Source organism: Mixophyes fleayi, chromosome 6 (genome assembly GCF_038048845.1).
Source record: "Mixophyes fleayi isolate aMixFle1 chromosome 6, aMixFle1.hap1, whole genome shotgun sequence".
NCBI lineage: Eukaryota > Metazoa > Chordata > Amphibia > Anura > Limnodynastidae > Mixophyes > Mixophyes fleayi.
The window spans coordinates 196,685,337-196,699,544 of NC_134407.1; the positions used below are offsets into that span (position 1 = coordinate 196,685,337).

The window sequence follows — 14,208 nt, forward strand, 5'->3', positions numbered from 1 at the left end:
AAAGGGATTGCTACTTTAACTTACCAAAGCCTGATTACAAAATACTAAAATGTATATTTAATTGTCTTTTATGATGATAACTTAACATACAATGGAAAAAATATGCATGATTACTATTATTTAGGATATCAGCTCAAATACAGTGTCTATATAAAATATTTCATATGAAATCATGGACATATTTATGAATTCTGTGCACTGATGAAATACTTTTTGCATCGATCAACATAAAACACTAATTTCAAATAAAAAATGCTCCAAATTGTTTTTGTTAAAAAAAAATAATAATAATTTGCGATTGGTTATCACAGAAGTACAGATTTAAAAATGTAACACTTCTGGGAATTCCAGACATGTGGAAACACAAAAAAGCAGGACAATTTGGAATTTGCCTGAAGACTCCATGAGGAATTTAAATGTGCTGCTACCAAGTAGTAAACAAAGGGGAAAATATGGAAATATTGTCTGCATTTATGTAATTAAGAAGCAGCTTTACATTTATTTTTTTTCATTTGACATGGACTATAGTTTTGTATACTATTTTCAGTAGTAAGAATTAACAAATAAATACAGTTTAATTATATAATGGAAGAAAATATAACATGAAACTTGCAGCAGTAAACACTTTGTAGCAACTGTAGGTATAACTATAGCAAAAACTTTTAATAGAGACTTCTGGGTATACAGTAAGATGACATTTATAAGGTTCCCTCTTTATAAAAGGTATAAAACACAGACCAAGTGTTCGAGTGAAGAGTTATTTGTAGTGGAATTAATATGTTGATACTTTCGTGCCAAGAATATACCTGGTGGTCAGCAACACCAGCAAATAAACAGGGTACGCTGTACAACCAAATTCTTCATCTCTGTTAAAATTTAACACCTAAAATATGATGGCACCTGTGAGCTCACACTCTATATTAAAGACACTAACTGAAAATACTATAAAATATAGCATTTTCATAAGCTATAAATATCTCCATGTGTTAGTTCGTTATGTCAATGTGCTGTTTCCGCTAGATTCATCACTTGCTCTGATTGTTACTGTCCACTCCACACTTAAGGTATTAGCCAAAATCTTCTAAACAGCTCATTGGTGGAAAAATATGAAGAGGATGTGCTAATAATACACAAGAGTATCAGTTTACCAATCTATGTAGAGATCCAATGCATATCGATATTTCATGTCTGTCATTAGGACTAGTCACACAATTAGATTTATTTCAACTCCTGGGATCAGTTACGTTTTTCACTCTATTGCAATTAGCGTAAATCTAATCTTAATTAAATCTGCATGTTTTTGGGTACAATACAGGTTATGGTAACAAGAATATAAAGATGACGGTTGTGAAGATACAAGAACAATGATACCTCAACGTGGGGTATATAATTCACCTAGGCAAATATATAGCACACTTACAAAAACAATACAGAAAATAAGAAACACTATGCATCAATACCAGGGGGTTAACAGTACTGCATAATACACACTTCTATTTCTCACCAGCATCTTTGCCTCAAGCTCTGTAATGCGTCCTCATTGCAATTACATCCAGTACTTGTCCTGGCTATGGAGCAATGCTCTTCACTCTTCTACCCACGTGGTAGGGACAAGGTCCAATGTCATCCCACTTTGCGCAGGTTCACAAAGCAACAGAGTGCATGGAGGCTTCAGAACATGTCCAGTCCCCATCCAAAATCCAGACACAATACAGAATCACAATACACAATGCAGAGCCCTCCTGGCTGTCTAGTATATAATACAGACTCCCCTTTATAACCAATACAATAAAGCTTCCCTTTAGGCAGAAGGGAATACTCTGCAGACCTATTTTATATATAGAACAGGCACGTACATCTTATTATTTGTCCAGTAGACAAAGTTGGAAATGTCATGTTATTTAATCAATATTCACTAGAGACAGTATGCCAGTTTTATTGACCATCATGGTTCCTATGACTCATTCATTAACTGCGATACAAAGTATAAAAGTGTATACTATTGTGTGTTTTTGCATACAAGGTGTTACAAATCAGAGTGGGACGCATTAGAAAACCATTCTGAATAGAAGACTTGATAAAAAAAAATTAAGAACAGTAGGTTTACAACTTGTTAATCTGAAGTTCATGGTGGATGTGTTTGTTTGTCACCCTCTGCAAAAAGAGGGGGCATATGCTCCAAACCAAAAAAAAAAAAGTTATTTTGCAGAGAGAAGCTCCATGGATAACTTGTTCAGAGGCAACGGGGCCCTTTGGTTTTAATAAACATGAAGAATTTTCTGTGATTGGCGTAAGGGGCTTGAAGCCTGGACACATTACCTATAGAGGAGGTGGTCAGGTACCTTTCCCATACCATTACAAAGTGGTTTGATACCACAAAACAGCTGAAGGTTATGCTACAGAGTGTCTCTTGTGTATCTACTTTTTATTGAAGTTGCTTTGACTGGATATGCTAGGTTTGTATATTACTTTGAATCACTAACTGAATCAGAAAAGGCGCACACGCATTATTTTCTTCTTTGAAGTTTTTTGCGGTCTTCTTGTCGGATGCACTGTGTTTGATAACAAAAGTGTGCTGTGATCCTAGTCAGTCTTTATGTGCTCATGTCTGAATCCTGGTTTGATGGGCAGAACAGGTCACCAAATAGCCATAGTTTAGTAATGCAAGGAGTTGTGGTGTTGAATGTATCTCTATATCAACATAAGTTCATCCAACTTGATCTGTATGTAATAATCAGATTTTCTTAAAAAGCCAAAAGAAAAAACACCTAGCAATATGTCCTGGTCTGCCTATGTGCAAATAACAAACGAACACAAAAGAATAGTAATGTCAACATAGGACTATGTGTTCTTTCATTTTAAATTTATTGCAGTTAAGGTAATAAAGCACATAGAGTTCTTTTAAAAAAAGAAAGACACAATAAGAATTTTACTGTAACAATTGTCTCACACCAATGCTGGATGAACTGAGTTTTCACCCGACGTTGGCACGAGTCACTGATTGCAGTAAAACTATTCCAATTCCCTTTATCAGGCCTGGCCAACCTGTGGCTCTCCAGGTGTTGTGAAACTACAACTCCTAGCATGCCCTGCAAGCTATTAGCTGGATAGCTAATAGCAAAGCATACTGGGACTTGTAGTTTCAACACCTGGAGAGCCACAGGTTGGCCAAGCCTGCGCTATAGCTATAAATGTAAACAAATCTCTGTTCTGCGACATACAGTACAATATAAAACAGGTAAGGATGAGAAAATAAGGTATTGTACATACCATACGTAAATAGATATATAAAAGGCGCGTGAGGAACCTTTGTCCATGTAAATAGTTTTGGCACACGTTTTTCCGACGGTGAGGGGCAAACTTTATATCTACATGAATTTCTCTGGAGGTGGACCCCACATGGGAGCAGATGTAACAGCTTAAAAAAAAGGCAACAAGGTTCTCATGAGTCCAAAGTAAACCATCTTAGAGGGACCTGTGCTCCAGGCTATAGGGCATCCTCCAAATCCTGAGTTCGGCAGTTTCAGTGGTTCAAATTGTTTCCACAACCCTACAGTCATGTCAGGATCCAGAGAACAAGATTTACTTCACCTGGGGTTACAGATCAAGGACATCACACTACACAATCAGAGCAGTACACAGCAGCCGCTTTTCTTCTTCTGCGATTCTATGAACTGATGGATCTGAAAGGTAGGTTCACTCTGATGACTGGTCCTCTGCTTCAGTTCTCTGTGTAGGAGGAGAACACAGATTGTACACATCCCAAAACAGTGGCAAGAGAGCTTGTATATCTGAATAAGCTTTAAACAATATACATAATTCAACATAGAATGTTATTTTGAAGGGTTAACCAACACCAATGAGGTCTTGTTTTTGCAGGGATTCTTAGATTGTGCATATATACTGGTTTCCTTGTAATCAGTTCTATAGAGGGATCATCAAGGACTGCTGTTGGAAGTTCAATGGGATAAAAATGATATTCAAGATGGCACTAGAGACCAAGAATGACCTATTATACTACACGCTTCACTTAACAGGGGAGAGGAGTTGTCCCGTGCAAGCTAATTTCTAGGCATACAAAACTGCAAATACGTGTTTGTGGATTAATTCCTAGTAATAGCTCGATATGGCTCAGAGGACACAGCCAGGGGTTAAAACTTTCAAACTGAAAGGAAATCAATGTGTCACTTTGATTATGTTAAACTCTTCTGTTCTCCCTAGGGGGTGTTTGTAGACAACAGTCCAGACCCATGGTTCCAGATGAGCACCCTGTATCATTTTATGGTGGGTTGCAAAAGTTGAAGCCTTTGGAAATATCTTTCAGAACAGTAATATGCTACACACATCTGGGAAATCTCAGACATTTCAACTACTGAGACAGGCAGCTGGATTATATGTTAATGACGTATAATATTTTCTCCAATACCATGCGTAAAGGAGGCGTGTATGGTGTGGTATGCAGATGAAGGGAAACTTATGACCTGTTGTGTGGAGGCAAAAAAATCATATTTGTACACCATTCTTGAAAAGTTAGGACAGGATAAATAAAACCTTATTGGAAAAGTATTCTCAACAGAGTTATAAAACCCTAATTTGCATTTACGCAGACCTTTTCGTTCTGACATCAAAGGAAGAGGGGCTGGAGGCCCTGCAGCATGTTTTTAAAACTGTAGTGTAACTATGAAATTGTTCACTTTTGGGAGTCAATGTGTAATTGAAGTGTCCTTTTTTCCGCTTCTTCCAGCAACAGAAACTTGATCATACGTGAGTTTTAATCAATTCTGTGTTTATCCTTTTTATTTTACCAGAAACCATTGCATTATACCTTTGTTTATCAATTGATTAATTGTTTTATCTTTAGCATTGTGGATGTATTTTCCATATTAAATTACACATGAGTTCAACGCTCTGTGTTCTTACCAAGTCACGCGACAGTTTTGTTAAAACGCTAAATAGTTGAAACAGGGAAAAACATTGTACTATATGGTAACTCCAATTAAAGTCAGTTGTGATAGATTTGTTTTAAGGGTGAACCAAAGGCTTTCTGAATAAGTATCAGCTCTTCACAAAAAAACCTTGGTGGTGGCAAATTGCCAAGACAAAACTTGTGTGTGGCATAGATATGGAAGGATTTAATAATTTTAGACAAACCAGGTGGTTGTTTTTGATCAACCCTTAAACACACACACACACACACACACACGTCATAACAGGCTCTGGTGAGAGCTGATTGTGACAAGAGTTATCATAGAAGTTACATATTCTTAGATCTGTAATTCAAAATGACTAATTATTGTTAATTGTTTTATTACAAACTAGGGATATTAAGTGGTTAACATGAAGAAACCTGAAGGCAGTTGTCCAAGATTCCTAGATTGTAAGGTTGACAAATAAGAGGAATGGAGAGAAGTAGAAGACAGAGGTACACATGGCCGAATGTAAAGAAATGTTTATAATGGTAGTCAACTCATGAAAGGGAATAAATAGAGAACAAATACTAATGTGGTATTGCAAGAAATAAGTGTACAACAGTGAATCAAATGACCGAACTGGTCGCTTACCAATGTGTGACCACAAAATCATAAATGGACATAATAAAATTACATCTATGTATGAGCCCTACTGTAAGATCAGGTCATAGGGGGCCACATACAAAACACAATGCTGTATTAATTTGTTTTAGTAGACAAAGAAAAAAAAAAAGAAAAAGGGAAGCTGTCATACTGCTGTGTGGGAGTATGTACATGGGAGATGGGGCTTATATGGGATACTGTGTCTAGATGACAGAAGCTGTAGGTATTCTGCAAACACAGTTCCACAACAAATGAGGTACGTTATGTTTTTTTAATAAACATTTTTTATTGAGTTTATCAAAAGATATATTGATTTTCACTCTTGTAAACTAGTCATGTAAGATAAGCATATGCAGGTATTCCCACCACTCATATTATAGTCATCTAATGTACTCACTTAGCCACAGCAGTAAATGCCAGTTCCACATTCAAACCAGTCTTTGCACTAGTCTCCATGAAAGGGATTCCATACTCCTATATACCAAAGATAAGGGAAAGGAGGAAGAAATTCAAAAGATTACAGTCAGTGTACTGGGGAGAAATGGTTATATAGCCCTGTTTTGTATGTCATTTCTGACCTTCGCCAAGGACTCCCCATCTTCAGTTCTGATGACACGTCCATTAGTCACATCACTCTGCAAACCAGACGGTACAGAAGCCCTTAGAATTAAATATCAGAAGGCAAAACAATGATCGCTTGCGCTATACAGACAGACATCTAGGTAAAGGCACCAGAGGGGAATTTGGAATATAAGCCATTCCAAATATATTTAAAAAACACACACACGAAACAAAAACAAAAAAAACACAAAAAACCATCATGATATAGTAACAAACCCAAAACGAACACAACAATGAAAACTTTCTGTATAAAGGCAGAAAGCTACCGAAGGTCATCTAACTGCAATTCCACACTTTTGTAGGTCATATTTTATAGGTCAAAGGCATCCTGTCAATAAATCTTCTTTAGGGACTAATAATGTATTGCAGCAATGGGACTACCAATGTTTTATCTCCCAAGTAAGATCACTACTTCTGCTTTTTCAGATTTTCATCATACATTCTATACAGTATAAGCCTTAGAACTGTGCCGCATGCTGGTGCTCTGATCTCATGCAGTCTGATTTGTGGCCTCTTGGTCCACGTGTGAGGCTCCTGATCATCATCCAGGTGGCCACCACTGCCTTTGGAGGCCATTATTATTTTTTTGCGGCCAAAACAATATATTGCTAGTAAATTTATATTATATTTCTGGGCACTATGAAAAAGGGACTATACGGAAGGGCACATTAATAGTAGAGTATTATAAAGTTGTATATTTATTACAGATAGTTTGAAACTACAGTTATTTTTGCCCTCAATTTTTCACTCAAACCATAGCAACACATTATTATTCACTTTCTGGCTTACACAAATGCTGTGTTACATTAGATACAGATATTTAGCATTGTGTGTGCGGGACAGTAGAGTGGTTATCACAAGCCAGAGATATGCAGCAAAACAGGAAGTTACACATACCTTGTTGCCAAGCAACATTATGACCACATCCTTGTTTGAAAATTCATGAACCTCTGTAAGCCAGGCCTAAGAAACAACGTAGGAGTCACAAAGAAACAAAAAGCCCCACAAAGAGAGAGAGCAGGAGAGTCACAATGAGTGGGTTATAGTACAAGGTTATACAGCCTTTGGTACATAAATTGGATAAATGTCAGCCAGTGACCATTTTATGTAATTAACATTGAAAACATATTTGCTCATTGTCTGATTAAACACCATTGGCTACCACTTCAAGCAGGATTTAAAATAAGTTCTAAACACAGTAAGTGACCAACACAAAATAGTAAAATAATTTGCAAGCTGACACTTATTGGATTGTCTAAATACATTGTATTATTGGTACATCTAACTTTTTTTTTTTTTTAATTACTTTTAATCAATGTACTTTTTATTTTTGTATTTTAAAAGGTTTTGTTTTCTGTGGCGGAAGTCCTATTTTCTACTGAACTCCTACTGCTAACTGCACAATAGCTCTTGATGTCTCATTTGCTTTTTGACTATTTATAATATGACCTTCTATCACTACACTTCCCTCTTATTGTTAGGATATTGCCAAGTCCATCATAGAGAAACCTGCTGGAGTAAAACCTCTGCATGAGGTTATTTGAGGAGCTGGTGTTTTGTACTATTTGGGGCAGTAGGTGAATATGGGGGAGAAAGCACTTATGTGGTCCAGGAATGTCCCTTGTATCCAACAGAGGCCTCCCAGCATGTCTGTCCCTGGCAGTGGGCGTGACCAGTTGTAGTCACTAATGTGACCACAACATGGACAAGTACTTGCCCGACTTAAGGGCGAAGCTGCCAATCACAAAAGAATGTTAAGACCGAAGGTTTTAAGTCACTAGCTGCCAGAATCGCGAAGAATGCAAAAGCCGGCACACGAAGTCATGTGACTTTCTGGGACTATTATTAGGGGTGTTAACGGAGTAATGCAACGTTGAGTACCAAGAAAAACTTTTTGCCTTTTGGCTATTTATAATGTGACCTTATGTCACTACTTAATTCTTATTTATTGGATGATGCCAAGCTCCACCAGAAAGAAGCCTGCTGAAGTAAAACCTCTGCCCGGGTAAGTGATATAGTCTGTTACAGCTTGCTGGAAGATGTGTAACATACTTGAAGCTACGTGACACAGAGATATACTTTGGTAGGACAGGGACAGTGTAGAAATAGGTTTACACACATTTATAGGGTTTTTTATTACATACACGGATGTTCTCAAATGACGTCTTGCTTGTGATGTCATACAACAGGAGCAGAGCTGGGGACAGGAGAGACAAGTTACCAGCACCAGCCAATGTCTCCATGCTTTTCTAATATCCATATGTTCACTTACCCTGTGCATCCCTGTAATAAGCATGTGTGACACTCCGAAAGCGCTCCTGACCAGCCGTGTCCCAGATCTGCAGGGTGTTAAGCAGGACACATAAGACAGTCACCTTAATTGTGCATGCTGCGTGGAACAAAGTAGTAAACGATCTTGGTGCACCAAAGGGAATCAGTACGGTTAGTTGATTGTATTTTAGCTAGTTATACAAAAGCCCTACACTGCATTGATGCTGGCGACATGACGAGGTATATTTACTAAACTGCGGGTTTTGAAAAGAGGGGAGATGTGTAGAATGTACTAAATAAATGATAACTAGAATCTGATTAGTTGCTATAAGCAACATCTCCACTTTTTCAAACACACAGTTTAGTAAACCTAGCCCTAACACTAAGAACAATTAGCAAGGTGTTTTATCCGTCCATATACACCATTTTGCTGTAAAAAATAAATAAATAAAATAAAAAATAGTTGAGCTGTGAGAATAAAGTAAAACATTTTAACATATAAATAGATCCTTGGTCTAGTCATTTTCTACACTTACATCATCATAGTCAGAGCTGTAGACTACGAACATTGTTAGCCAATAAGTCCGGTCTAACTTGGGCCACTGGAATTTTGTAACATACATATCGTTGTCTTAATTCCAGTAATGCCTTACTTATGGCCCCAATACTGACTGATCGCAAGGTGGATTGTAACTGATCCGACAATGGTAAACTGAAAAACTAACAAAATACCACCGTACTAGATTATAAATTCCACTATTTCTTGTGTCCACTCCCTCCTAAAATTATATATATTTGGGCAGTAATCCAATTAATCGCCATTCTCTTTATGGAGGTGCTAACACCAAGTTTAATTTCTGACCAGCTTTAAACAAAAAAACAAGGGGAGTAAATTTATGTGGTGACTGAAGGACAAAAATAATATATATTATATTAAAATCATCATCTATTTATTTTAAAGATTAAAATCTATTGATTTCATACCAAAGTCCATTTAAATTCAGTAAATAAAATATATAGCAAGTGATTTAAAACATTCCAATGTATGCCTCTATTATTTTCTCTATAAATATGTTACTTATTTAGCTTTGAGTGGCTCAGCTGAACGCCGGAAACCAAATACAAATGGAGTTAGACAGAAGAGGACATGCTCTGGTCGCCCCGAAACCTAAGAAATGTGATCAGGATTCGTCCATCCAGTGCTAATACCATTTTCTTATGCACATAAACTACTTTGAGAAAATATGCTTTCATACAGCCTCTTCTGCACTGACCATAGGTGGCAGAGGGGTAATAATTCTGTATAGATGTGATTATAATAAGTCCTTCTAGGTTCATTTTTTGTTTCATTCTGCTGCTGCCTTGTAATAACACATTCGCTTATTCAGTTTCCTTATGTATCAGCTGTTCCCCAAACATCTTCCATTGTAAGCTCATCTGGGCAGGTCCATCTTTACCTTTTGTTTCAGGTCATTTGTTTACCTCATGACCCCTCAGTGTACAGCACTGCACAGTATGTCAGCGCTTTATAAAGATAAGTAATAATCAGATTACAGGAACACAGGTTATGGATGTGATCGTATTGAGCAGTCACTATTGTTAACATATTGTTGATGCAAATATGAACACATGAATGAAACGTTATATTTTAGGAATATATTTAGCAGAGAGTTGTTTTTGTGGATGTAGCTATGAAACATGGGAGAGAGTTTTTTGTTTGTCAGACTACGCTACTAAGACAGCTACTCCTCCTCATTGCCTTGAGTACAGTTAAAAAAAAAAAAAAAAAAGTTTACAGAATGTTAGAATTGGAAATAACAACATTGGGGTCTCCTTACATGCAAATTACCTCAGGAAGTAGTGGGTGGCAATTATAGACTGAGTAAATGTCACGTCACATGGGTGTCCAGTTTCAAAGTTATAGGAGGCCAAAGGGAGAGGAAGAACGAATGCAGATACAATGAACGCTACGCAGGTAAAAATGATAAGGAGGATACAGTGCTGAACTGAATGGGGGGAGAGACAAAGCAAAGCAACAAGGCCTAGTGCTCTTCGAGTTAACAGTGCTGGGCCCCAGTTGAGCAGCTTGCTCATTCCTAGAGGTAAGAGCTGTGGCTCAGTAACATCTAGCAGTCTGATAGGTTAATAGTTTCAGATAGGAAACCGTATAGTGAATTCTGGTTGGTTGCTGGAGTTCAGCTTCCACCACTATTAACCCTTTCACGGTAATGTATAAATTACATCCCACAGGTGAAACGCTGCTCACGTGCAAGCTACATTACTAGGCTCTTATGATATAAACTGTGGAGGGGAAACGAGAAACAGAAATAGGAGAGAGTCGTGGAGGGTCTTGTCTGTCAGGTTATAAGATGGGTCGGGCAAAGATTTCTAATTGTGGCTCTGTCCATTCAACAGCTAGTGTACAAATGATTTACAATTGAATAATTGCAGTCCCCTTACCTGTAAATTCACCTTTAATCCATCCACAGTAATCAGTTTATTCTGCAGAAGACAGATGCAGACAGTCAGGATTGATTTGCATTATTCCTGGCACACACAAGATGGTTTACACTACATACAGTGAATGTGATCTACAAACAGATCGTTCATAGATTGCCATGGGATTGATAGGTCATTGGCCAGGAAAGGAAATTGGAACAATTGGATCTTCTTTAGGTTTCAGACATAATAGGGGGTAAATCTTTGCAGAGGATCCGGGCATCCATTGACATGCAGGGATTTGGGGAAATGAATGACCAAATCAAATTTCCGTTTCCCCATTGTAAAAAAATGCATTTTGACACACTGAAATAATCCAAAAGTTTATCCAGAAGTAGCAGAATTTGGAACAATCAGATTAGTTAAAAGATTGTCAATTGTTCAATAGTTGATTAATAAACATTTTAACACAGACCATCAAAAAGCTGCCAGACAACAGAAACAGAGATAGAAAAGCAAAAGATGACAAAAAAAAAAAAAAAGGATATATAATTTCGGGTTTCACAATAAATATCAATCTACCAGAGCAGAGAACAGAAGATGTCAAAATGTAGAATAAAATATGGCAAGTGTATGTGGTCTACTTCAGAAGTCCAAATGACTCCATAGTTAAACTGTGCCCAGAATCAGTAAACAATAAAAGCCAGAGATAAGGAATTATCAGTCAAGATAAAGTGCAAGAAGTTCAGATTCACACACCCACTGTGGATTCTCAAAGTTAAACCTGTACCCAAAAAAAAGAAGAGAGCTGTAGTGTCGGAAATACAGTAGGTTACAGACATTTTACATACACAGAATAAATGCACCCAAAGTATAAGCTATACAAGGAAAGCAGACATGAAATGCTGGAAGGATCTGAAGGATCAAAGACTAAAAACACCTGAGAGGGGACTCTCACCCGGAAATCAATGCCCACAGTTGACAGGAAGGCGCCTGAAAGAAACGCCCCATCTTTATACTGGATGAGAAAACAGGTCTTTCCAACACCAGAATCTCCTAGCAGCATAACCTGTGAGACAAGTAAACACCTGTTACCTCTACATGTGGCATGGATATCAATACCATGCCACTATGGTCATTAAGTTGGCCTGTGAGCCCTAAGGGTTAGCAAATACATCAATAGTGACACTCAAGTTACCATAAAATATAACTTACAGTCCTAATATACCAATAAAATCTCTTAAATTCATCTGTACATAGTCAATATATGCAACAACTGGATATGTGGCACAGTCAAGTATATTTAGAATAGAGTAGTTCAACCAAAGAACTCTATCCACCAGTAATAACCTGTAAGGCCCCCTTCCCCCTAGTAGTGTGGGTGGGGCGACATCTGGGACTCCTGACATTAAGATACTCACAGTCTACTCTCTCAGTCAAGGAAATTTAGAATTTTAGATGTTTAGACCACTCCGTGACACTAGCTGGATGAGTGAATAGAACAGTGATGGCTAACCTGTGACACTCCAGGTGTTGCGAAACTACAAGTCCCAGCATGCTCTTCCACCTATCAACTAATTATCTACCGGCAAAGCATGCTGGGGCTTATAGTTTCACAATACCTGGAGTGTCACAGGTTAGCCATCACTGGAATAGACCATGGGTATTATTAAAAAAAATAAAATAGTTATGTCCTCAGATCTCCTCTGTTGTGTTAGTACAGTGATGGGCAACCTGATACACTTCAGAGACCACATGGGGCGGCCCTCTAACCTTCAAAAGGACGCACACTACCCTCTCAGTGATAAGTTAAAAAGATACATTTAATCAAATAAAGATCTGTAACAAATCAGCAGGTTTTTTTTTTGGTTTTTTTTAAGATATGTTAGAAATGATCACAAAAAACAAAATCTGTCACAGCATAAAGGAGCTTGAGAAGGCCCACATGTTGCCCATCACTGTGCTAGACAGGGGGTCACCTTCATGAATGAACTGGTAAATTACCTATATAAAATACAATAATTATTCTACACTAATAAACACTTACCTGTTAGCTAGTAACAGATGACGTCCTCTTATAACAATGTATAGCTTTTATTGAAATTATAACCTCGGTTGCTAGACCGTTACAGACCGAGCAGTGCGAATGGCTTCCATTCCCTCTCATCAAACATGCAGTCATCAGCTGTAACAGTTACAGCCAAGTGATTTGTAGATTACGCACATAATTAAAGTTTAAAACTTAATACATTCAGACATAATTTTTAACACTACATATTTAAATTGTTTTCCTAATTTTTATTTTTTCTTGAGACCCCTTGGGCTGCTGACTTGGAGCTGGAATTTGGTTTGGTTCCTGCTTTGGAGACCATGGCACATTACAGTCTTTTGAAAGCAGTCACAAGTTGACTTAAAAAGGTCTCCAGAGACATGTAAATAAATTATGAATTTATTAAAAACACTGTTCAAAGTGGAAAGCCGCCGACAGCTACACTCATTTTGTCGACGTCCAGAAACTGAACAATTCAAATGTCAACAGTATCATTAGGTCTACAATTTAAATATAAACAGTATTATATGGTTAGGCATAGGGTTGGTATTAGGGATAGGAAAATTATGACCGACCTGATAATACTGTCTCCATTCAAACGGACGACCTATTAATACTGTTGATGCCATTGTCGACTTTCTAACCCCGTCTATATTATGGTGTCGACCATATAAATATTGATCATGTAACTGTTGAACATATGTATACACCTGTTCAAAACATACACTGCAACGTTTTCTAATAATTCCACTTCAAGACGGAAGTTTTAAGATCTGTGGGCACACTTGTGGAACAGGAAGATCACCCATTCAACGTGCACTACCACCCACAGAGATGAAATAGACATTTGTGAAAAGCTGCATGGTATAGAGCAGTAATGGCTAACCTGTGACACTCCAGGTGTTGTGAAACTAGAAGTCCCAGCATGCTTTGCCAGTAGATAACTAGCTGATAGCTGGCAAAGCATGCTGGGGTTTGTAGTTTCACAACACCTGGAGTGTCACAGGTTGGCCATCACTGGTAGAGAGTGTAAAAGTAACAATAACTTTAGTAAAACAGTACACCACGACATACCATACCCACAGGAAAAAGAGTAACATTCTGAGTAGGTTTAATTTTAAGCGACTACAGCTTACCTGAAAATGACCAGAGCTAAACAGCCAATTCTATATCCCCCTCCCCAATTCATTTTACCTCTGGAAATAGTATCTATAATAAAGTTGTACATTTATTATATATGAGAAGGGCAAAATG

The 14,208-nt window shown here is 37.6% G+C and overlaps 1 protein-coding gene across 5 annotated transcripts in view; it reads right to left on the bottom strand.

Moving 5' to 3' along the window:
* Positions 1–2,842: 2,842 nt before the first annotated feature.
* The window catches only part of RAB37 (RAB37, member RAS oncogene family), a 72,353-nt gene continuing 60,987 nt past the window's right edge, over positions 2,843–14,208 (bottom strand). For 2 of the 5 annotated variants that reach the window (XM_075177892.1, XM_075177894.1), the window contains 8 exons: positions 11,845–11,973; positions 10,926–10,967; positions 8,467–8,533; positions 8,339–8,391; positions 7,092–7,157; positions 6,152–6,208; positions 5,971–6,047; positions 2,843–3,729 (listed from right to left, as the gene is read on the bottom strand). In XM_075177892.1, coding sequence (XP_075033993.1) covers positions 3,627–3,729; positions 5,971–6,047; positions 6,152–6,208; positions 7,092–7,157; positions 8,339–8,391; positions 8,467–8,533; positions 10,926–10,967; positions 11,845–11,973 — 594 coding nt within the window. In that variant the 3' untranslated portion in view covers positions 2,843–3,626. Of the gene's footprint in view, positions 3,730–5,970; positions 6,048–6,151; positions 6,209–7,091; positions 7,158–8,338; positions 8,392–8,466; positions 8,534–10,925; positions 10,968–11,844; positions 11,974–12,951; positions 13,089–14,208 lie in introns of those variants that run through there. The other 3 variants (XM_075177896.1, XM_075177893.1, XM_075177895.1) reach the window with 3 other exon arrangements.